The 24788-nt window shown below is 42.1% G+C and overlaps 1 protein-coding gene across 1 annotated transcript in view; it reads left to right on the top strand.

Moving 5' to 3' along the window:
* Nucleotides 1–24788, top strand: part of adamts16 (ADAM metallopeptidase with thrombospondin type 1 motif, 16) — a 61972-nt gene that overhangs the window by 36159 nt on the left and 1025 nt on the right. The window contains 13 exon segments of the mRNA XM_028470742.1: nt 2837–2985; nt 5085–5106; nt 5108–5191; nt 5193–5259; nt 5414–5544; nt 5741–5864; nt 5987–6231; nt 6354–6495; nt 7413–7539; nt 21063–21267; nt 21627–21821; nt 21933–21989; nt 22098–22313. Coding sequence (XP_028326543.1) covers nt 2837–2985; nt 5085–5106; nt 5108–5191; nt 5193–5259; nt 5414–5544; nt 5741–5864; nt 5987–6231; nt 6354–6495; nt 7413–7539; nt 21063–21267; nt 21627–21821; nt 21933–21989; nt 22098–22313 — 1764 coding nt within the window.

Genomic DNA, 24788 nt, shown 5'->3' with positions numbered 1-24788 from the left:
CTTTAGATTAAGTTTTATACTTAAAGACTAACATTACGCTGTCATTATTTTGACATGATACCTGTCATTAACATGAATAAGGCTGTCATTATAGGGATCCTCCACTGTTTTATAAATGTGGCCTAAAACCTTTGAAATGTCCTTATTAGAAGATCTATGCCTAACAAAATGCATTATTTTTACACCATATTTGTTTTATTAACTTTTAAAACTGGGACTACTTTACCCCTGTGCGCCGCCATGTTGAGATGACATCATTGGTGACGTGATAAGCCCCTTTCAGCCCATTGAGTTCTATAGGAGGTGAAGCATTCAGGATCATTAAGCAGCTTTTTGCTGCTTTGGGTTGCACTAAAAATCAGTAAAAGTTAAAAAAAAAAAAAAGCCGATGCAAACCTCTTTTGTTTACCAAATTTGATAAACAAAATCCGTGAGCCTAAAGAATCTGTGACCACAGGGGCGACAGTTCCATCTCTGCTGTTTCATAGACCACCATGAAGAAGAACCAACACCAAACCTTCAACCATTTCTGACAAGAACACCAGTTCTTTGCAGCAAGCAGTCGATCCTGGTTGCCTGTATTTACATACACGGAACTCTTCTTCTCTTCTCCATGGTGTCTATGTATATTGTGGTCTTTTTATAATATAATATTCTAAGACCTATATTTGGCTCCAGTTATTGTGCTTGTGTTTTTCTTTCAAGCTCTTCTTTTACCCACCAATGTCCTTGTGTTACAAATACAGAAAACTATACTTGTGAAGGCTTCATGAAGAGTTCAACTCAACTTTGCTGTGTTTTAGAGTTCATTTGAGTGCAGACTGAATAAAGTGTCTTTTTCTAAAAGAGGTGCTATTATCTATTCACACAATTTGACCTCAGAGACCAGCTGCAGTCGCTTTGTTGCTGATGTTGCAGATATATGCCATTAGGGTTGAGTCCAAAAGCAATCTGTGCTTTTTATTATGATGCTTTTTTCCTCCTTTTTTTTCTCTCGGTCCTTCCCGAAGGCTCTCCTTCTCTCCTTTACCCCCATTCCCCTGATAGCTCCCCTTTGTGACAATTGCTTCTCAGTATTTTGATGGTTTAAACCCTCTGCCTCTGTGGGACATTTAGCTGAACACAAACACTGACTGGATTACAGAGGAATCCCTGGCACACAGCCGTAGGGAAAGAAGTGGATGGGAAATCAGCTGTTCTAGTTCTGAGTCGAGGGCTTTGAGCTAAGTTGGAGTGGGTCTTTGAGGGGGGGGGGGGGGGGGGTTCTGGGCTCAAGTGCAGGCATGAATAATGAATACAAGGTGAGGAGAACAACTGAACATGGCCCCTGCTCTTCTCGCCACTGATTTTAAAGTGTGTGATGTACTGCACAGATGTAGCTCTGCACAGTTTGCTATGAATATAATTTACTTTACTGGGATTTTTAAAAAATGTGTATTAAGTAAAGTCGAAAATTAAGATTTTTTTACTTGAAGTTTCATAGATAAGGCTGACATCACTTTGTCATTATCTGTCATGAGCATGAATAAGGTGTCATGAAGGCTGTCATTAAGTGTCGTTCACTAAATGATGACACCTTTGGAGCTATGTTGGCATTTTTTGGGTGAGGTGTAGAGATCTGGTGGGGTTAGGTAGGGTTAGGGTTAGGAGTTAGGTTAACAGCGACAGTGGCTCAGGTGGTAGTGGGTCCTCTTCTGATTGAGAGGTTGGGGGTTTGATCCCAGTACCTGACTATGTGTCGAAGTGTCCTTGGGCAAGACACTGAACCCTAAGTTGCTCCCAGTGGTTGACTAGCGCCTTGCATGGCAGTCCTGTCCCACTGGTGTGTGAATGTGAGAGTGAATGGGTGAATGAGCTGATATGTAAAGCGCTTTGAGACTGCTTCAGTGTGGGGATAAAGCGCTATATAAATCAAGTCCATTTCCCATTTAATGACAGCCTCCATAACACATTATTCATGCTAATGACAGGGTGTCATGTCATAATAATGACAGTGTAATGTCACGTCAAGTAAAGTGTCACAGATTTTTCATACTGTATATAGGTGACAGTGCATGTGCAAAAACTGACCTTTTTAAACAGAGTAAGTGAAACTAACTATCAAACCTTTCTAAAATGGTTTATTGAGTTTATATTCAAAGGTATATCCTGAAGCTAATTGTCCTTGTTAGCAGTGACATCTGTATGTCAGTGATTGATTTCCAACTCAGTCCGGGACTATTTGGACGATTTTCAAATGATACGTCAATGTCTGTTGCAGTCTTTTTTTTTATTACTACACATTCTTTACAGTTTGTTCTTGTGCCGTTAGTGTATCATTTTTCTTTTTGCATTAACACCATATTACTACAATTATTATTATCATCCTTGTTATTGTTACTGCTGTTGTCATTTTCTTTTCTTTTCCTCCATCCCTTCCCTCCTACCACAAGCGAACCAACCCAGTCTCACTCCCAACTCGTCACATATGGATGTTACGGAATGACCCATAGCGTCACTATGTGACTTAAGCGTAAGCTTTTTTCTCCGCAACTTTTCAAATTAAGACTTCTAACCCTAAACGTAACCTAAATCTAACCCTAACCCTAACTCATTTCCACGGGTACCTTTGGTGTCGGTACCCTCCCAAACGTCGATATGTGATGAGTTGGGAGTGAGAACTTGTTGAACGAACACACCCTTTTTTAATGTGTAGAACTTGTAGATATCGTTTAGAGCAACTGTTCAGTGTATCATACTATGTTATTGTCTCTATTTTTGTTTAGTATGTTGCAAAAATAAAATAAAATACAAAACTTGATTAAAATAATATGAAAATACCTTTTTCTCACCTTAGTGGTGTCGGCGGGGCCAATGTGTGAAACAAGGTGATGAGGGCCCAAGGCCCCAGCATGGCCACTGGTCGGCGTGGTCAGCGTGGTCTGCCTGCTCTAGAAGTTGTGAAAGCGGCGTCACCTATCGAGAGAGGCAGTGCAACAGCCCCAGGTAAAGGACAGACTAGTGGCTCTCCTGTTGTGAAAAATATTTAAAATCACTCAAACTATGTTTCCATTTTTGTATTATTGCATACAGCATGTTTTATGTGAACATTAAAATGGAGATTTTTTGGCTCGGTCGCAATAGCTTAACATATAACTCAGGGTCAAGATACAAGACTAAAACAATGAGGGTTTGTTGCCTCACTTATCCACACACTTAGTCCAGTACTCATCAGTCACTCAGGATTAGGTTAGCTGTCAGTCACGGGGCCACTACTTAATGCAGAGAACCCGCCGCCATCCCTTTTTCACATTCATGCCAATGTCCTGAAACATTGTGTGGGAATTTTTTTGTGTGTTGCGAGACAATTGAGAATAAAGAACCAGACAGCAAATGAATAATGACACAGATGATTTTACTAGACACAAATATTAGAAATGAGGTAGGAAAGCCTTTAGTGGAAGGGCAGAGGGAGATCAGTGAAATGTTCAGATATACTACTTCATAGTTACAGTGAGACAGAGATCAGTAGCAACACAATAGGACAGAATATCATGTATAGTGTGGGTTCGCACAAATTCCTAAATCAATTAACTGTAAATCTTTACCTTTTTAATACAACAAACTGTTACTATGTGACCTGTGAGCAGTGTTGTGCTAGTTACTGAAAACATGTAACTAGTTACCATTACTAGTTACTTCATTCACAAAGTAACTCAGTTACCATTTTGATTACTTACATCAAAAACTAATGCGTTACTGGAAAAAGTAAATTTTAAGTTACTTAGAATTAAAGAATGTATTATTTTTTATAGTCATTTGTGTCCATACAGCTTCATATCAGTGCTGTATCAGAAAATAATCCACTGTTGATCAACTGTGTGGTGGAGGAATAGTGGTTAAGGAAGCTGACTTGTAATCAGAGGGTCAGTGGTTTGAATCCAGTGGTAGGCTGCTCCTGTATTAACATTGCTTCGGATAAAAGCCTCTGCTAAATGAAATTGTATTGTATCCAACCCAAGAGTTTGACTGAAACACAAAGTATTTTTTTCAATGCCAGTTTATTTACCTGAGACCAGTAGAAATTGAAAATGTTACAATGAATTCTGAAATAAATAACACAAAACAACCTGAATATTATTCAGAATCTAAGATAAAAAAAGTGGTTTCAGCGTCATAAAACAGTTGTGTTTAGCCCTTAGATTAGAATGTCCCCTTACAGCTTAAGTACAAAAACTAAAAGCAATCTGAATTAACATTCTGAATAAATTTTAACCAACTCTGCTTTGCCAAAACTACTATAAAACTACCATAAATTATGTGTGCATATAAAGCACAAAACAGCTGCTCCAAAATTAAAACTGAGCAATTTTTCAACCTTAGCACAAGTTAGTAGTTGCACCTTAACATATACAGTATAAAGTCAGCTGTGCATATTCTAAGTGCACATTCTGCTGTTGTATATGCTTGTAAAAATAAATATGGGGGAAAAAAATGACAGCATTTTTCTGAGCTACACAATGCATTGTATTGGACATGATATCAGGCGAACGAGCTGCTGAAAGCAGTGACTCCACAGTAGCGACAGGCTGCGTATTTTTAACAACATACCGTGCAATAGCTTTGCTGACATGTCCCTGGCAGATCACAGTCTGTTAAATTCCAGCCGCTGTTGTTTCGGTGCAGAGGCTTCCCTCACGTCCACCAATGCAGGGTTAGCTTAGTGCTCCACCGATGCATGTACCTTTTGGAAGCATGTTGGTAAAATAATGCACGTATTTCCCCTTTGAGAGGCTCGCTTTGACTCGCCATGTTTTGCACACGTTATAGTAAACAAAGACATGCCGACAATGCTTCTTCTTCTTCTGTTTTATGGAGGTACGGCATCCCGCAAAAATATGTAGCACCACTGTAAACAGGAAGTATACTGCAGCTAGTAAAGTAACAGACAAACGCACTATATTGTGACGGTAACTGAGTTTATTTCTTTTAAAAAATTGCGTGTTAGTTACTGTCAAAAATAACGTTGGGGTTGTAACGCATTAGAAATAACGCGTTACCGCCCAACACTGCCTGTGAGTATATGTTTCCCCCTTTCTGTGCAGACCAACATACGGAGGGAAATTCCTGTGAGGGTTCCTCAAGGTCCTACAAGCTTTGTAATACAGAAGACTGCCCCCCTAACTCTGTTAGTTACAGAGCTCAACAGTGGTGCCGAATTAACAGCAAAACAATTCCGAGGGTGGTACTACACATGGAGACCGTATACTCGAGTAGATGGTACAAGGTTTTTTTATTTTTATTTTTTAAATACCTTATAATAAGCAATATTTTAATCCTACCCTTGAGCAGCTTTCATCAAGTAACTATGAAACGAAATGTCAGAAATGTAAATAATAGTCTGAAGCTCTTGTGGGTAATTTTCTGATTCCAGATCAGGATGTATGCAAGTTATATTGCTTCGCCGAGGGATATGATTTCTTCTTCGCGCTGGCGAGCAAAGTCAAGGACGGGACTCTTTGCTCGCAAGATCGGTCTGATATCTGTATAGATGGACTGTGTGAGGTAATATGTGATATCAAGCTGCTAGAAAATAACATGACGATTGAAAATATTTTACCGAAACCGAAAGCACCTCAAGAAGTCCTAGTAATTGTAGTTTTCACTATTTGCAGCCAATGGCATATAGTTTCAGGTAATCCTGTGTTGCAGACATGTGATCTATCACATTACCTAAAGCTATGTTGTCCGTCTTCCACAGAGAGTGGGCTGTGACCGTCTTTTGGGCTCCTCGGCTGTGCCCGATGCTTGTGGGGTGTGTAAAGGTGACAACTCCACCTGCATCATCAACAAAGGACAATACACAAAGCAACACTATACAAACCGTAGGTCAATCTTGATAAAATGAGTCTTTTTTTAATGGGTTTATATTGTCTACATTGATATAAATTTAAGAAACATGAATACCTTTAGATTCCTTAGTATCATTTTAAAATCTCTTCCCCAGAGTACTATGGAGTAGTAACCATCCCTGCAGGGGCTCGGAGTATTCGGGTGGTGGAACTGAATACATCAAGCTCATACCTTGCAGTCAGGGACAACCATAAACATTACTACCTTAATGGTCACTGGACAGTGGACTGGCCTGGTCGACATTCTATTGCTGGCACTATTTTTGAGTACAAGAGACCATACAACAGGCCGGAGAACCTACTATCAGCCGGTCCCACTAATGAGACACTCATTGTAGAAGTAAGTAATTCAGATCGTAAGTAGGATTCTTTTATCTACTGTTTTACTCTACTGAACTAAAAGCATCTTTCTTTTAGTTTGTCCTTAACATGTCTATCTGCCATTGTGCATCTTCCTGGTAGATATTACTGCAAGGCTGGAATCCAGGTGTGCATTGGGAATATACTCTGAAGAAGACTGATGAAACATTGGTGAAGAATCACATAAAGCACAATTACACATGGGCTGTTATACGGTCCCAGTGCTCAGCAACTTGTGCTGGAGGTATGATTGAAAACTTACTGGCTTTTTTTGTTAAAGTTCAAAATTTCACTGAGGTGTACTTATTCCATCAATTTGAAGATGGTCCAATGGTATTTCACTTTGATAATGGACAAGTTGTCGATTAGGAAGATAGTTTGGACATCAATAGGCTTGCATCTAAAGCTCAGTCTGGCCTGTGTGACCTGTAATAAAGCTTTAAGATGCTGGTTAATTGGAGAGGAGAGCATTCCCATCATTACTGGGAGAACATTAGAGGCTCTTGTTTAAAGCTGAAGGGACCTGTTCTTTTTCTTCTGGACACCTGAAGAAAAAGAAATATTTTGGAGTACAACATGGTTGTACACCAAAATGGTTACATTGTTGAAGGTATTTTAAGGTCAGAGTTGTTGTATGTTTAATGGAACACACATTTGAATGTTTCTAATAATACTGGATAATGCTTTGTTTCACCCCATGAGCAGAAACACAGCTGCTAGTGTAGAATAGATTGACCTCGTAGGTTAAAGTTCCACGCCCTCGTCTGCAGCCGTCCAGTCCCAACCAGCTCCACCTCTTTGTGTCCTGATTTCAGGTCATGATGGGTATAGGGGTCATTTGCTTTATTAAAGGCTGTGACTAAGAGTTGATGTGTAGTCTGACTTTGCCTAATTCTAAATAACAAGCAAAGGAGTCTTCTACACAGGGTGTCAGGTTTCACTCAAACATAGCATAGACTAGCATTTCACAAAGATTAATGGTTCTTTTTTATTTCTCTCTTTTGTGTAAATCTGTCTACTTTCACTTCTAGTCCAAAGATGTTTCATTGAAATTATTACTGGATGAATTTTCAATAGTAAATTCTACTTTTCATATCTTTGTATAACTATGTTTATCTTTGGTTCACTCTTGTGAAAATATTTTTGTTTTGATTTCTTCAGGCCAAATGAACACCAAATCAGCCTGCTACAAAGACTTCAGAGTACAGGTGAATATTTCCTACTGCAGTCCACGTTCAAGACCAGTAACTGGACTGACGCCCTGCAACACGCATCCATGCCCCGCCAGGTCAGAACCTATATTCTCTTGTAATTCCTCTTTTTTTGCATTGGTTCGAGGAGGTATTTCATTTAGGATTAAAGCCATTATGAGGCTGATTTTCATAATATCTCAATGACTACTGAATATGCTTATTGAACAAAGTTTCTGCATTCTCAAAAAAAACAGCTTGGCTCTGCCAATCAAAACTCAATCTAATGACCCTTTTGGTGAAAAACAGAAAAAAACACTTCCACCAGCTTTTCACAGTATACTTGCAAGAAAAATCATAGCAAATTGCACCATGTAGACATTTTTCCTTCACTTTAGGCCCCACTGAGATTGCCTCTTAGCTCCAGTTTTAGCTTTTAGGCTACTTTGTGTAAAGTAACTAAATTTGGTTAAAATGTCACAACTTAATCCCGCTCAAAATCAGGAATAGTATTTCTGAAGCCAATTCATCTCCACTCTGGTTTTGACAGAGTCTCAGTTAAACTTTGTGTGTACGTACCTTGTGTAGTCTTTTTACAGAATAAAGGAAATCGGGAACATTGGGGATTTCAAGGCTTTATTCAATTTATTGAAATGACTCAATTGCATGATCCTGGAAGGTCTATGTGCGTGCTGTTGGGTTTGTGTTTGTGAAAAGATACTTGACTGCCAGGACTTGATATTTAGTACATAGTTGCCATTTATAGAACCTGGTGAGGCAGCCAACTGAAGGATATCTTGCATCCTATATAGACATGAGCACATGTGTGTAAGTTTTACCATTCAGCATTCTTTATATATTATTTTCATAAATTTTGTTTGTGTTTAGTCTACCTTTGCTCTTTACTTTTCCACAGTCTCCCTCCTCTCTCTGGCTGCCATATGTTACTGGTCCAAAGTGCACATATCAACGTCTGTTTTGTAATTTATTGACATACAGTGTCAATGGAACTTTTTTTTTTTGTGTGAGCCAGTTCTTCATCTTTTCCACATCTCCACATTCTAAGATACATTATTGTGACAGGCCAATCTTTCTGTGTTGTCTAGCGTTTCTTGGTCCATTGAAAATACTTATGGTGTGTGATATGAAATGTCCCCATCTGTTATTAAATAACTAAAAAGCTGGCTTCTTGGGATCTTTTAGCTCATTTGCCATTACACATTATGAAGGCACCAAATGATGCAATAGTCTGATTTTTTTTTTTTTTTTTTTTTTTTTTAACAAAAAAATAAATAAATAAATGAATATGCTGAGGCTTCAAATTGTAATCCACTACCCCAACAGCTCTGTTAGATGTACAGAAATAGCAGCCAAACAAAATGTGAGAACAAGACTGAAAAGTTGTGGTTTCAGGGTGTGGTTGTGTGCAAACTTGGCTATATGTAACAAGTTTGGTCACTTTCTATTAGTCTTAATCAAAAGACTGTGGTCACTCTTTTGCATCTACTCAGAGTGCACTATACTGTATATATATATATGTATATTTTACTTTATTTTATTCATCATCATATAAGCATTCAACACTTTATAGTTTAATTTGCATCTTGGTTCTTCAGTTTACCTCACATCATTGTCTCTCTGCGTGGTGCATATTATTATTGTAGTGTGGATGAGCCGTGAAATAAGGGTTATGAAGTCTGTCAGAATTCGCCTTTTATTGCCGAACAAGGGAAGCAGGACAATCGCACACAGTGCTCTTAAACACCATCCACACTGTCAGCACGTGAACTAACACACTCCTTTTCCTCCCGCCCACACTTATATATCCCCGTTCTACTCCCGCCAACCACGAACTAACGCGAGAGTGAGGACACAACAGAAGGAAACGTCACAATCACATACATTAATTCAGGGCGGCAAACACACACGGAAACACCCAACGTGGCAACCCAGACATGGCAACATAGAACACATTAAGGCTGGATTCACCGGCATCACATAGCCCCCTTCTAAAGGGTCAGCCGTCCCGGCGACCCCATTAATCCACATAATCCGTTAGGTAACCAGGGCGCCTGCGGGTCCGCACAGGGCGCTCGCGCTCCTCGGGTGTCACCGCGGAGTGGGGCTCACCCGCGAGAGCGGAAATCAGTCCATCTTCTCCCTGGGCAGTCTGTGGAGCCTGTGGGTGGTATGGTGCAAGTCTGTCCCGATGCAACACCACGACTCGTCCCCTGATCGGCATGCGCACTCGGTACACCACATCATTCAGTTTGTCCATCACCTCACCGGGCCCCTGCCACTGGCTGCTCAGTTTAGGGCAAACTCCCTTCTTCCGCGCGGGACAGTATACCCACACCTTGTCTCCCGCAGCAAACACCTGTCCCCTGCACCGTGTGTCATACGCCCTCTTTTGACGCACTCCAGCGCTGGTCTGAGCCTGGCGGGTGAAATCATGGATCTCGTGAAGGCGATCCCTCAGCCGCCGATAATAATCCATTTCTTTTCCACCAGCGATCTCCGGTTCAGGTGGGGCTCCGAACACTAAATCCACCGGTGTCCGGAGCTCCCGCCCGAACATAAGGGCTGCCGGTGTGCACTGACTGGACTCCTGGACTGCAGTGCGGTACGACCAGAGGACCAGCGGCAAATACCGGTCCCAGTCCCGCTGATGATGACTGGTCAGAATAGCGAGCTGGGTTGCAAGAGTGCGGTTAAACCGCTCCACCAACCCGTCACTTTGGGGGTGAAGAGGTGTGGTTCTGGTCTTGTGTACCCCGAGCCGCCGACAGACCTCGTTAAAGACCTGGGATTCGAAGTTTCGGCCCTGATCGCTGTGGAGCTCCGCCGGAACTCCAAAACGAGTGAACATCTCCTCAACCAGCTTCTCTGCGGTGGTGATGGCACTCTGATCCGGCACCGCATATGCCTCCGGCCACTTAGTGAAATAATCCATGGCCACGAGAACATAGCGGTGCCCGGCGTCAGTCACGGGAAACGGGCCGAGGATATCCACTCCCACTCGCTCCATCGGGGCTCCCACCAGGTACTGCTGCAGCGGTGCTCGGGAGCGCTGGGAAGGGCCCTTCCGAGCAGTGCACTTGTCACAGCAGTGGACGTGCAGCTCAACATCTCTGCGACAGCCGGGCCAGTAGAACCGTCCTCGGAGACGACGAAGAGTTTTAGCGTTCCCATAATGACCCGCCGCCGTTGAGCCGTGGGTCAGCCGAAGGACTTGGGGACGGAGCGCTCGGGGAACCAGCAACTGGAGGATGTCGCCTCCTCGCTCGGGAGCCTGCCACCGCCGATACAGCATCTCATCGTGACGTTCAATGCTGTTCCATTGGGAATAGTAGGACTTCAGCTCCGGATTTTGTGCAGACATGGCAGCCCACTCCGGTCGCTGTCCAGCCTCCAGCCAGCTCCTCACCGCAGCCAGCGTAGTGTCATTCTCCTGCTGCTGTCTCAGCTCTGCCGGGGACAGCGTAGCAAACTCCTCAGTAGCCTCGGCAGCAGCCACTGTCGGTACTGGTCCCTCTTCCTCCTGGCGGTCACAGTAGCGGCACTCTACTGTCAACAGGGCCGCCGGGAAAGTGCATCAGCGTTACCGTGGTTACGGCCGGCCCGATGCTGAATGTCAAAATCATAACCTTGCAGAGTCTCGAGCCACCGTGCTACCTGCCCCTCCGGCTGTTTAAAGCTCAATAGCCAGGTGAGGGAGGCGTGATCAGTCCGGAGAGTGAAACGGCTGCCCTGCAGGTATGATCGGAAGTGTTGCACCGCTGAGACCACCGCCAACAGCTCCCGTCGTGTTACACAATAATTCCTTTCAGCTCGGTTCAGAGCACGGCTGAAGTAAGCAACTGCGCGTTCTCCCTCATCTCCTTGCTGTGCCAGGACCGCTCCACCCCCGTGTTGCTGGCGTCCGTGTCGAGGATGAAAGGTCGGCGGGGATCTGGAAAAGCCAGGACCGGAGCCTCCGTTAGAGCTGCTCTGAGTTGGTTAAATGCGGCAGCACACGCGTCATCCCACCGGTAGGCCTGACCTTTATTTGTCAGGCGGTGAAGAGGGCTGGCTATGGTGGCAAAACCTTGAATGAAACGCCGATAATAGGACGCCAGTCCCAGGAAGCTCCGCACCTCGTGACATTTGTGGGAACAGGCCATGTCTCTGACAGTGGCGGCCTTAGCGGGGTCAGTGGCTACCCCGTCAGCGCTCACCACATGACCAGGAACTCAGTTCTCTTTAGCCAAAGGCTGCACTTGGCTGGATTCAACTTCAGTCCGGCTCGGCGAATGGCAGTAACACCTCCCGTAGGTTAGCCAGAGCACCCTCGTAGCTTCCAGCGTGCACCAGCAGGTCATCCAGGTAAATGACGCACCGGTCTCGGGGTACGTCAGCCAGCACCCGCTCCATCAGTCCGCTCGAACGTTGCTGGTGCGTTGCAGAGCCCGAAAGGCAATCACCCGAAACTGCCACAGTCCCTGACCGATGGTGAAAGCCGTTTTTCGGTTTAGCGTCAGGGGCCAAATCTCCACCTGCCAGTAACCAACTCCGCAGGTCAAGGGAGCTGAACCAACTGGAACCAGCAATCCAATCCAGTGCGTCATCGATCCGGGGGAGGGGATAAGAGTCTTTCTTAGTGACACTATTTAGACGTCGATAATCCACACAAAAATCGCCAGTTCCCATTTTTCTTTTTAACCAGCACGGCTGGTGCTGCCCACGGGCTGTCAGACGGCTCAATCAACTCCATCATCTGCCATCTGACGGATCATGTCCGCCGCTGCCTGTCGCTTGGCGAACGCCAATCTGTGATGACGTAAGCGAACAGGCGGGGCTGAACCTGTGTCAATGTGGTGGCTGGACCAACCCCGTCTGTGTACAGTCCTCATCCTTGGCAGCGAAAATGTCCACAAAGTCTTTTAGGAGGCCCTCCAAATCTTGCTTTGTCGGGGATTTAATCTACTGCAGCTGCGTTGTAAAAGCTCCTGCACCGCTCTCGTTGATTCCGCGGAGGGGGAGTTGCTGGTGGAGGGGATCCTCACTGGTGCTTTACAGGTGTTTTGCGTGGAACTGCTGACTGCGTTAATTCTCTTGGTTATGCCCGCCTTCCTTCCACGTTGCAGCCCGATGGTCACGCCCCCCAGTGTGGACGCTTGCTTTGGTGGCGTTGATGCAGGCTCCCCAGTGTGACGTAAGTCCAGGCCGATGATGCACGGTTCCTTAATGTCAGCCAGCCAAAACTCGTGCACCACCTCCTGACCACCAACCCGGACCCGAAGCAGCTTCCCTCGCCGTGAGCCCCGTCTTTTCTCCCGTCACTGTCATCAGCTGGGTCTGGGTGGGGGTCCATGCATTCGTCAGTGGTCCCGCTGGTGCCCATTAAAACTGCCCGGTCGCACCAGGGAGATGGTAGACCCCGTGTCTATGAGCGCCTGACAGCTCTGATCATCAAGCTGGCAGGTCAATACAGTCCCTTGGTATGACCAAAACGTCCCACCAGCGTGCAACGGCCTTGGAGGGGTATAGTGGGCTGGGATGGCGACCCCCTCATCGGCCATCCCGCTGTCGTTTCCCTCCAGCGGGGCTGTTCTGACTCTCGGTGCGGGGGCGGGGCAGCCGCGTGCGACGTGCCCAGGCTCATCACACCGATAGCAGCGGTCCAGATGAGCGGCGTGGGCGCTGTCCTGGTCGATGAACGTCGCTGCTGAAAATTGCGGGGTGGGTGACTGGGCTTGGCGTACCTCCTCAATGTCATAGTCAGCCATCCTGACGCAGGGTTGAATGCTTGGTGCCGCCCGTGCTGTGGAGATGACGTCTTCAACACGCTCTGCCTCCCGGAGCGCCTCCTCCAGTGTCTGAGGCGTCGCCAGGCGAACATGTTGGCGGCGCAGTTCGGGGGCGAGTCCTTTGCAGGAACGCATGGAGAGCTAACTCTTCCTGCGCCATGTGGGGGAAACAAGGGTAACCCCTGCGAACGTTGCAGCTGAATGTCCGCCGCAAAGGCGCCCAGGCTTTCTCCTTCCCGGCGGCGGCGTTGTTTAACTTTTCTCTTTCTACTGTCTCTGATGAGCGCTGTCCGAACCGCCGTTCTAACGCCGTAGACAGTGCAAGCAAGTCCCGCTCCTCTGCTGGGCCAAGTCCAGAGCACCTGCTGCGCCCGGCCTTCCAGTGCGAGGGCCAGATGTGTGGCGGTGTCTCCTTCGCTCCATCCGTTGTTGTGCTGCAGCGATTCGAACCTGTTTGAGGTATAACTCCAGCTGGTTCGTGCCGTCATATTTCGGCAACTTGACCGCAGCCTTGGGTGTGACTGTAGTGGCGGCGGGCTGTTGCGGTTCGGGGCTGTAGCGCTCTGTCGTTCTGCAGGTTTCTGGTCTCGAACCGCAGTGGGCCTTAGTGACTCAGGGTTGGTGTGGCCGCTTGTCGCTGGAGCCGTCGGGGAGACATGGGGTTCTCCACTTCTCCGCGACCCAGGCTGCTCTCTCTCGGCGGCGGCGGGCATCTTCCCGCAGTTCTGTTGGACTTCCGTCACGTTCCATCATCCCACTTCTGACACCAATGTAGTGTGGATGAGCCGGTGAAATAATGGGTTACTGAAGTCTTGTCAGAATTCGCCTTTTATTGCCGAACAAGGGAAGCAGGACAATCGCACACAGTGCTCTTAAACACCATCCACACTGTCAGCACGTGAACTAACACACTCCTTTTCCTCCCGCCCACACTTATATATCCTCGTTCTACTCCCGCCAACCACGAACTAACGCGAGAGTGAGGACACAACAGAAGGAAACGTCACAATCACATACATTAATTCAGGGCGGCAAACACACACGGAAACACCCAACGTGGCAACCCAGACATGGCAACATAGAACACATTAAGGCTGGATTCACCGGCATCACATTATTATTTTTTTTTTTCTCTCAATTTTCTTTCTTTAAAGTTGTTTTCCGATTCTGATTCTGATTCTACATCTATGTCTTTTCAAGCCAAGGCAGATGACCAAAGATGCATTCAGTCAATGCTTTGGACATTAATGGTGATGGTTTCCCTGTTGACATTCAGAACATGTATAAAACATCAGAAAGGAAACATCTGCAGTGATTTGTGCAGTACATTTTATATAATAGAGAGATAAAGGGTTGTTTATGCTCTAAAAATTATGTAGTAACCTTTGTATTTTGGCCAAAAAATATAAAGTGGCAAAAACTGTGTAAATCTATGTAGTTGCACCCTTACTTTTTACACTACTACCATTTCAAAGATAAATTCTGACTTTGCATTGAGTCACCCAGAAGATGAAATGTGTCAAAGCCTTGTCAGTATAATCACCAGTCCTTCTTCTGTTGTTATAAAGGTCAGTCAAAGGGATATTAAGTTACCAATCTTTCAAGGAATATAGTGAATTATTCAAGCCTTTTGACAGCAGCTGATGAGGTGTCAGTTCCTCTGTGCATTTTCAAATCCTGCCTGTATATTCTATTAGTAATGCTCCGGGTTTGTCAGTCAAAGCCTTGCAAATGAAGCGGACACTGCTGACAAGTTGAGCCATGATTTATGAGCAGCAATGAGTTTAGTTAAGACACTGACCTCATCTCTGTCAGTACGGCGTGTGTGTGTCCACAAAGTGTCTGTTTTATCTTTCAAATGTGACTTTGACAGAGCCAAAAACCCTTTTGTTTGGAATGAAACAGATCTGATTTCTTTCAGTATTGCAAATAAACTTATGACAGAAATGACTGAAGATGGGCGACTATAATTAAAAAGAAATACAGACACAAAAAAGCAAGTACCGTGACCGAATTGTTCAGCCAATCAAAGATGTTTTTACAAACCAAGTGTTCCATGAGCTGTTTTGGGGCGTTACTATTGGCTGCTCAACAAAACTCGATGCATGTTCAAGACACGCCCTGTAGAGAAGGTGCAATGACAGAATAAATCACGTGTAAACCTTGGACAAGCATATTCAAAGAGGAGAGAGCTATGACGTGTTTAGATACAGTATGTAGACTAAAAAAAACTATTCAGCAACAGGACAAGCATTACAATGGCTCATATTTGCAATAATCTTTAAAGTAATTCAATCGTTGCTCCAGTAGCTAGCTCTGGTATTTCATGTTAGCTTTCTTGCTTTTTATTGTAAGCAGCTCTTCTAAACATTTTTTTTTTTCCTTTCTTCTGCAATTCTTTTGCTTTTTGGAACAGGTACTGTACCCTTGGAAAATACTGTGTGATGAACACATTGCTCACCCGTGAGTTAAAATAATGATGGTGTTCATGAAATATATTTTTCTTATTCTCAGAAAGGGAACCAGAACTGTATTATTCAGACAGTTTTAGAAAGTAACGCTGGCATGTTTGTAGTTATGGCGTCATTTGTAGTAATGTTTCCCATATTACAGAGTCATTTCCAATTTGTTTCCACTGACATATGAAAGACAATTTGCCACTGTCAACTACACATGTGAGTCCCAGCAGGGCAAAAATGACCAAACTCATTGGGATGAGAAGCAGTTTGGATGAAAGAATGAACCAAATGTTATGTTAGGAAAGCTACCACTGTACTCTAAGTACAGCACATTTTTTCCCAGGAGTGTATTGCTATAATTACTGTTGGCAATATCTTTTCTTTCTAAAGACCGCACCACTCTTGGCGTTGAATGACTAATAACCTATTGAAGCAACCAAGTTGCTTAATTTTTTTAATTAATATTTAATGTATTGATAAGTATTGGAATAACAGAAAAAATACATGGCATATGCAGAAGGTTTTTTTTTTTAAATATATACTGTAATTGTTCACAAATTATAACATGATCTTATTTATTCTTAAACCTATTTTGTTGTGCTCCCTTTTGAAAAACACATTTTCAGGGCCCTCCATTGCAACAAATGGTTAAATGATGTAACCTTTATCTAAAAAGGTAAACAATTGGGCCTTTTCTTCCTCATAACTCACAAAAATAATGTAAAAAATGCAATAATATATTTTAGAACAGTAACAATAAAGTCATGACATCTCTCGTCCCAGTTTGGGAACTATCATTTTAATAAATAAGTATTAAATAGACCTATTCATTAAACTACATTCATTTAGCAAAACTTTTTTGATTCATTGCTTTAGGCTATCAAAACAAAATTAGGTGATATTATGTCCAATACTGTATGATGAATTTGCCTTATCCTTAAACTGTACTGAAATAACAAATGTATGTTCGAAACTGTCAAAATGTATCCTTCAGAAACCCCGGTAAAAAAAAGTTGACATATGTTTCCCTGTTACATGTAGTGTATTGTGTTTCTGTGCAATGATTGCAGTGGAAAATGAAATTACACTGCTAATGGTAAATGGAATTTGTTTCAGTCAGAACAGCACAGAAAACCAGACAGATTCAGGCATAGATCCAGGACTTATTGATGTGTTGAAGCTTTTGACTAATGCACTGCTATGTACAGGGGCAAAGGTAAAGCCTTTTAAGGTCAGTCATGAAACCTCTGTGACCTCCTTATCCTCCACCAGTCATCGGACCCCCCCATTGCACTGTTCCTTGGTGGCTTCAGGCTTGGCTATAAACATAAGTTCAACGGCCTCTACACTTTGATGTATGTAGACCCCTTTCTTTTTTTTTCTACATGACCTTTTCAACCCTTTCAACGCCCCACCTTCACCTTCATTGTATCGATGCAGTGTCATACTGTTTAAATGCAGTACGAGACAGCAGTTCTATGGCACAGTGACATGTGTGCTGCTCATTTTTTATTTATGCCTTTTTTTTCTTTTTTGGAAAGACTATTTGGACACAATGTTATGGTTACAGAAAGTAATAATAACCAACAAACACTGTGTTTGGGTCTTTCCAAAAAAAAAAAACTGTTGGTATAGAAAGTCAGATTGAATTAGTTTCAAAAGAAGCCTAAAGCATCATTCTGTGGCCTACTGATGAGCTTTGCTGCCTGTCTGTGCAGGCTTTGTGGGTTCAAGTCCCACTGGTGGCCCCAACTTGTCTCTGTCAAACCCTGCGATAGGATGAGCAGGTATAGATGACAAGATGAGACAAACCCTAAAATCAGAAAATTCACCCCAAAGCTCAAGTCACTCCAATATTGGCTGTTTTAAACAAATTCTGGTCTAAAATGTCATATCCATCTCTGCATGTAGTGTTGTACTGCTCAAGGCCCGTCTTGGTCTCGAAACCACATATTGAAAGTCTTGCTCTTGTCTGAGACTAAAGAGTATTTTTACTTGGTCTTGTCCCGGACTGGCCGGGTCAGAAATACAGTACTTGTGAACTCTTACTTTAGCCTTTTTTCCCATTACAAATAATAAATTGCTTTTCATTTATTGAAAAAGGGAAGTGGTGTAACAGTTCAGGAGGCAGGCTTGTAATCGGTGGGTCACTGGCTCGAATCCAACCTCAGCCATCGCTGTGGGATGTTGAACACCTCCCTTTACCCTCACTGCTCATGTTGTGCGTCACCTTGGATCAAACTATAATTGTAGAATAATTCTGGACTTATCAGTGGCTTTTAAATACAAAAATTTAGTTGAACAAATTTGTCCAGATTTGAGGTCTTGCATGTTGCAGACACCTTTTTTGTCTGTCAAATATATTTTAAAGAAAACTAAAATCAAAGAGAGAATGCTCTTGAACTATTCCACCTTGTTATGGTTTTAAAATTTGATTTTTATGGTCTTGGCTTATCTCGGTCTTGATCTTCACTCGGCCTCGACTCCCAAAAGTCTTGGGCAAGTCTTGGTCTTGGATAGTGTGGTTTTAAGTGAAAGAAAGAAAGAAAGAAAGAAAGAAAGAAAGAAAGAAAGAAAGAAAGAAAGAAAGTTCAAACCAACACCAATGTGCCACAGCAATAAACACTGATAGAGTATCATATGCAAATGCTGTTTGTCCCTACGGTGTCTTTTAGACCACAAAGGCTCTCCTTTACAGTCTATTTGAGGTTCTCTATCCTTAGCAGAGTGTGATGCTTACTCATCCTTCAAAAACACATAAAAATGGCAGCCAAGGTAGGGATCAAAAGTTGCTGTTGCACTTCATGACATGAACCAGTATTTTATACCAGTGACTAATCATGCCAGACTATTGAGGTCATTGCAGATATGCAGGGTCTACTGCTTATTATTAACATTTATTATATAATCACTACACTTCACCATTGCCACATCAAGTGATGTTGGAGAAGTGGCAATACAGTTAAATGCTCTAACCTTATAAAAGTCAATGTGTCATAACCATTGCAAGTACAAATACTTTCCCTCTGCTCTGCCTTAAAACGCACTTTGATGATTTTTGGACAAACTGGAGAATATATAGATGTACATACAGTATGTATGTTCTCCCTTTATATTTGTTTATCTTTAATAATAGATATTCTGGGATTCACTCTTATTATTCTTCAATCTAACATTCCATACACTTGAAGCACAAATTTGCTGCACACAAAGTTTACACTGTTAATATATACAACGCAATGTGCTGACAGCAAGGTTTTCTGTGTTTGGTGTAGATCTTATGAGGCTGGGTGTTACATTGGGGTGAAGTTTGAGAGAGGATAGAAGAACGCGTGTTGAGAGATTGAGCTGGCTTCACCTTTCACTTTGGGGCCACTTGGAAGAGATACAATAAAGCTTTATAGAAGACGGAGAGGATTAGGCAACCTAAAACACACTACTGGGACAGGCTGTTGCAATTGCCACTAAATAATTGTAAGTGCTGTTGTCATTTGTTATCTACGTTCAGGTTTATGTGGATTTACATTAAAGTGCTGTTTGATTACATTGAAACATTTTTATTAGTTACATTTATGGTGACAGGACAGAATCCCAACAGACAAAAAGCCAACTATATTTAGAAAGACAGACCAAATCTGAATCTCATATATACAGTCCACTCTAAAAGTATGGGATGGCAAGGTAAATTCCTTTGTTTTTGTTGTATACTGAAGACATTTGGGTTTCAGATCAAAACATGAATATGAGACGAAAGTTCAGTATTCCAGCTTTTATTTAATGGTGTTTACATCTAGATATGTTTGAACCCACCCACTTTTCAAGTGAGCAAATTATTGGAACATGTGACTGATGTGCTCAGGTGTTGCCTTTTATATTGATTGCTTAAACATTAAATAGTTCTTGTTTTTGGCTTTGGGTTTCACCTGTGAAAACTTCATTTACTGTTAAGCAAACATGAAGACCATAGAGCTGTCTATGGGAGAAAAGCAAACCATTTCAAAGCTGAAAAAAGAGGAAAAATTGATGAGAGCTATTGCACAAACATTGGGCATACAGTAGCCAATGCAACAATTTGGAATGTCCTAAAAAAGAAAGAAACTACTGGTGTACTGAGCAACAGACATAGAACAGGTCGGCCAAGAGCAGCAGTTGGTGACTGCCAACCTCCACAGGGCAGGGGTGAAGGTATCACAATCCACTGTTCCAGTGGCGCCGCCTCTCAGAATCATGTACGTGCTGTGCGTACAATTTTTTGAAGGTGTGGGAGAAAAAAATCCTCTCCGCTTCGTTGTAAAACAGAAACCAAAACTCAACCTCCCTTCAGGTTTATCTGTATTTAGATTAAAGGGCTGTTTGTTTAGATTAAAACATTTTTGTTTAGTTACATTTATGGTGACTGGACAAAATCCCAACAGACAAAATGCCAACTATATTTAGAAAGACAGACCAAATTTGAATCTCATATATATAGTAAATTAAAAACAATGATATGTACGATATTTTAAAATGTTTTGTTGAACTTGGGGTTATGTTTAGGGTTAGGCATTTAAAAAAAAGATATAACAATAAAAACTGCAATTTTTACTTTTTTTAATGAGGGTTTGGATTTTGTCAGTTTAATGAAGAATCTTTTGTTGTTTTGTTTTTGTTTGTTTGTTTGTTTGTTTGTTTGTTTGTTTGTTTGTTTGTTTGTTTGTTTGTTTAGATTTTGGTTGAAAGTGGTAGTTCATTTCAATAGGTTCCCCATAAATGATGGTTGTCCATCGGACTACAGTTTTACATAAAATAAAGCCTAGGATCCATAAATATCAGCATAGCTAAAACCTAAACAAAGTTAGAATATATTCCATTGACAAAGTTTTATCATTATGGTGTGCTTGAGCTTATCATTATTGCTAAATATATTATCTTCAACAATTGCTGACAAGCTAGTTAATCGTAAGCTTATATTAGAAAAGAAAACTAAGCATCAAGCTAGATAAGTTCACACTGTAACTTATTTTTTGCCTTTCAACAAAAATTGACTTTTTATATGTTGTCATTTCTAAATTTCAATCAACTTTTTGTGCTAATAGTTAACACTAGGATTTGATATAACGTTCACAGTTTATTCTGCTTATATTGTATACAAATCTGCAAAATCAATTGTTCTGTTCTTTTGTTGTTACCCTTGTAGCTTAGCATTATCCTTTCATGCGGCATCTGAACTGGTTTGTGTGAGAACAGAAGACCCTCCAATTTAGGTTACAGGGTCTTCTTTGTTTCCGTTATTGTTCCATTATCACGTTTTCATTTACGTATTCCCACAGGCTTGTCAGATTAGGTTGATTGAGGAGAAGTGTGTCTTAACTCCCGTTCTGTTTGTTGTCCCAGCTGGTCTGTCGGGGAGTGGGGGGTTTGCAGCCGGAGCTGCGGAGGAGGGGAGCAGACACGGCAGGTCCAGTGTGTTCAGAGAACCAGCCAGACCAATGTAGACGGCCTGGCTGACTCACAGTGCCCGCAGCCTGCACCAGTCAGAGGGCAGCCATGTAACACATACAGCTGTCCATCAGTATGGAGCACGGGGCTGTGGTCACAGGTAAGTTAAATGGTACATCTGAGACATGTACAATTTGGTTCTTTCTTCGATTACTATGCATATTAGAAGAATTTGACTTGTGTTATATTACTTAAAGTGTGGAATTTAGATTCAATTCCTCATTGAGTCTGTGTGGAAATGCATAGTTGTCAGTCCTGTATTTAATTAATATAGTGCAATATTACACCCTTTAGGACATTGTTAAACTTCATTGTGCATTATTTAAGCTGTTATATATTGTCACTGAAGGAATAAAAAATAAATTCAGATATTTAGATAATAATTCTTAAATTTGAACGATAAGTCGGGTATTGTAGGTTTCGTTCTCTTTTTTTTTATTTCGACCATATGTCTTACAGTGTTCACGCAAGTGTGGCCATGGTGTTAAAAAGAGGAGTGTCTTATGCACAAACTCCAACCCCGGTGCCCAGACACACACACTTCCAGACAGCGCCTGTGCAGGCCTGCTGAAACCTGCCAGTCAAGAATCCTGCTTCATCAAACGCTGCCAGAAACAGCGTAAAGTCCAGTGGTTTGTCTCCACATGGCAAGAGGTGATTCAAAGATATATTTAAAGCACAATAAGAAAAATGCAAGCTCAATTTTTAAAAAGCAAGAACTATGGTGCTGCTGCTGTGTGTGTAATATCTCTTTCCCATGTTCAGTGCTCAGTAACATGTGGTCGTGGCCATCAGGCACGCTTTATCAAGTGTGCAGAGAAGGTATATATCATTATTTCAACAACACCTGCATGTTATTTTTTGTTTATGACTATGATTAAATACATATGCAACTTGCACCTTATCCAAATAACTTTTTTCCTTGAAAAGGACACAGCGGGAAAATACAGAGAGCTTGCAGCCAAGAAGTGTCATCATATACCCAGACCCTCCGTGGAGCTCCAGAGGACTTGCATCCTGGTGGAGTGTCCCATCCACACAACTCCACCAGGCCAACGGTGGAGGATACACCATCACACCTATCCATCCCACCACTTCTCCCACACTCCATCTCGGCCAGAATGGAAAACCTCACCCTGGACTCAGGTAAAAGAGTAAACTTGGCGTTTGACCTGGATAATAAAAAAGAAGGAACTAATTATTGATGCACCGAATGCAATTTTCTGGCCGATCACCAATTTTTTGAAAGCCTGATCTGCCAATTCCGATTTTGGCCAAATACTGATTTATTTTTTTTAATAACAGAGCATACACCTCTAATGTTTCCATCTTATTTTATCGTAAAACTTTGAACAATATCTATGAAACAATACAAACTTGTTGTTTCAACTGTCCATGAGGTAGTTATTTCAAATATAAATTAAAATTTTAGTACATAATAAAAAATACTAAATTATATCACTTCCTTTAGTCTTTCATTCTTCACATTTAAAAAACAAATAAAATGTGTCCAACAGGTTGTACTGCAGAGCTGTTTGGAGCTCTTTGCTAAAAATAAAGTACACAACAGTATTTTGGTTTTACAAAAAAAAAAAAGAGAAAATCACAAGGTTTGAGCTAGATGATGAAATAATAATCTACAGGACAAACTGACAAAATATCTTAGAGCACCAATAAAGTGTGCTGAGTTTTAAGGTTTTGTGTCGTGCAAAAATAAAAATAAAAATGTCCAAATGCAGCAGCTTTGTGGATATTTAAAAGTAAAAATATTGGTCTAAAAATAGCTTAGGGGATAAAAGTTCCTAAAAGTCAAACATTCTACATTATTGCAGTCAAAGCCATGAACTCCTTCATTTTACTCGTAGTAGCATTGCTCTGTTCGATGCTGATGAGAAGCTTTAGAATTAGCTTGATTGCTAGCTTCAAATGCAGTATACTGAGTGGTGGTTTCTTGAGTGATGAACAGAGTCGGCGCCAGGCAGTATTAAATGGGAGGGCATTAAGAAAACTGCGGGGGGCACAAAAACACTCCGCTCCGAGTACCTCTGATGAAGTGGTCACTACAGAAACGAACATCAGCAGACTCTGCTCCTCCCGACCGCAGACGTAGGCTTAAAATCCACTTTTTACGCCGTTGTTCTGTGAGCTTTTTAGATTTCTCACCTTTGTGAACGACAATCTACGGTACTCTATAAAATCTCTTCCTTTTCTCGCTTAGAACGAGCGGAGCAGCCGTAAACTCTACAAAACATCGGTGTTTTGATTATTTCAGACGGCAGATTCTCAAACTTCACTTCCTGCCCTCCATCTGAATTTTGCGCTCTCGCTTTGTCACGATGCAGCAATGTGATTGACGTCACGTGAATAAACAGAGCAGGCCATAGACATATACTCATTCTATTGGCTGATCCGAACAACAGCTCTAGGGTACGTTCAATAGCACAAATGTAAAACAATTACACCTCAGTATAATATATCTAAAGAGCAGACTCCCGTCCGCTGTCAGTGGACACAGTCAGTTGCGATAGCCAATCAGATATCTTTGATTAATAAAAATCTCCCCCTGCAGTGGGAAGAGTGTGTGGTGGGGGCACAGTAGGTCAGCTGGGGGGGCACGGCCTGCGAATGCCCCCCTCATGATGCCGACACTGGTGGTGAATGTAACATTTTGTTTGCAGCCCCACTATGACTTAATTCCGCATTGCGCGAATTACAAATTGTCATCCTTTACTGTATTTTTCTGTGTCCTACTGCCTAACTGCCCTACATGCTAAGCCAGTGGTTTCCAAACTTTTCGCAGTCACGTACCCCCTCATACCTTTAACCTGAAGCCATGTACCCCTGCTCCTGCACACACGGCCCTACAGTGAAATGTGTCCTTTGAGGATTAATATATAATAAAATAATAATAATCTGTAAGCACACAAGAAAACTACTAATTTAGAATGATAACTTTTTGATTTATTTAAATTGTTAGACCACTGGCATTGAAACAATTTATTTTTTTTATTTATCACATAACAGTAATGCAAAATATTTATCATCACGAAACGCAACTTTAATGGGAAAGGTGAGGTTGAGGGGATGCAAACAACTTAGATCTCACTGCTCGAAACACTTGTAAACCAGTTTTTATTATTATTATTATTATTATTATTATTATTATTATTATTATTATTATTATTATTATTATTATTATTATTATTATTATTATTTTTGTTATTATTATTATTATTATTATTATGTATATATTCATAACAGGAACTATGCACAATAATAAAATAATATTTATAAACTTAGTAGGAACTACTTTCTGGTAAATAAAGCCCTATTAAACCTCGGAAAACAATAACCATAGATAAATTTTGCTCCTGGTAAAGATATTAGCTGATGATAAACTTGGTGATATTATAGCCTGTGCATGCAGTATGGGGCAGAATGTGTACCCCCCTGTGACAATTTGCGTAACCTAGGTGCTCGGCTAACCGTGCTCACATGACCTGCTGGGCGGGCCTGTCAGTCATCTTACAGCAGAATGGGACAGTGGCCGAATTTAAGACCTTTGCAAAGGTAGAAAAGATTGGCGGAACAGAACGGATTCATATACAAGGATCGGCCGAT

This window comes from Gouania willdenowi, chromosome 16, assembly GCF_900634775.1.
Source record: "Gouania willdenowi chromosome 16, fGouWil2.1, whole genome shotgun sequence".
NCBI lineage: Eukaryota > Metazoa > Chordata > Actinopteri > Blenniiformes > Gobiesocidae > Gouania > Gouania willdenowi.
This window is presented reverse-complemented; position numbering and strand designations above follow the sequence as displayed.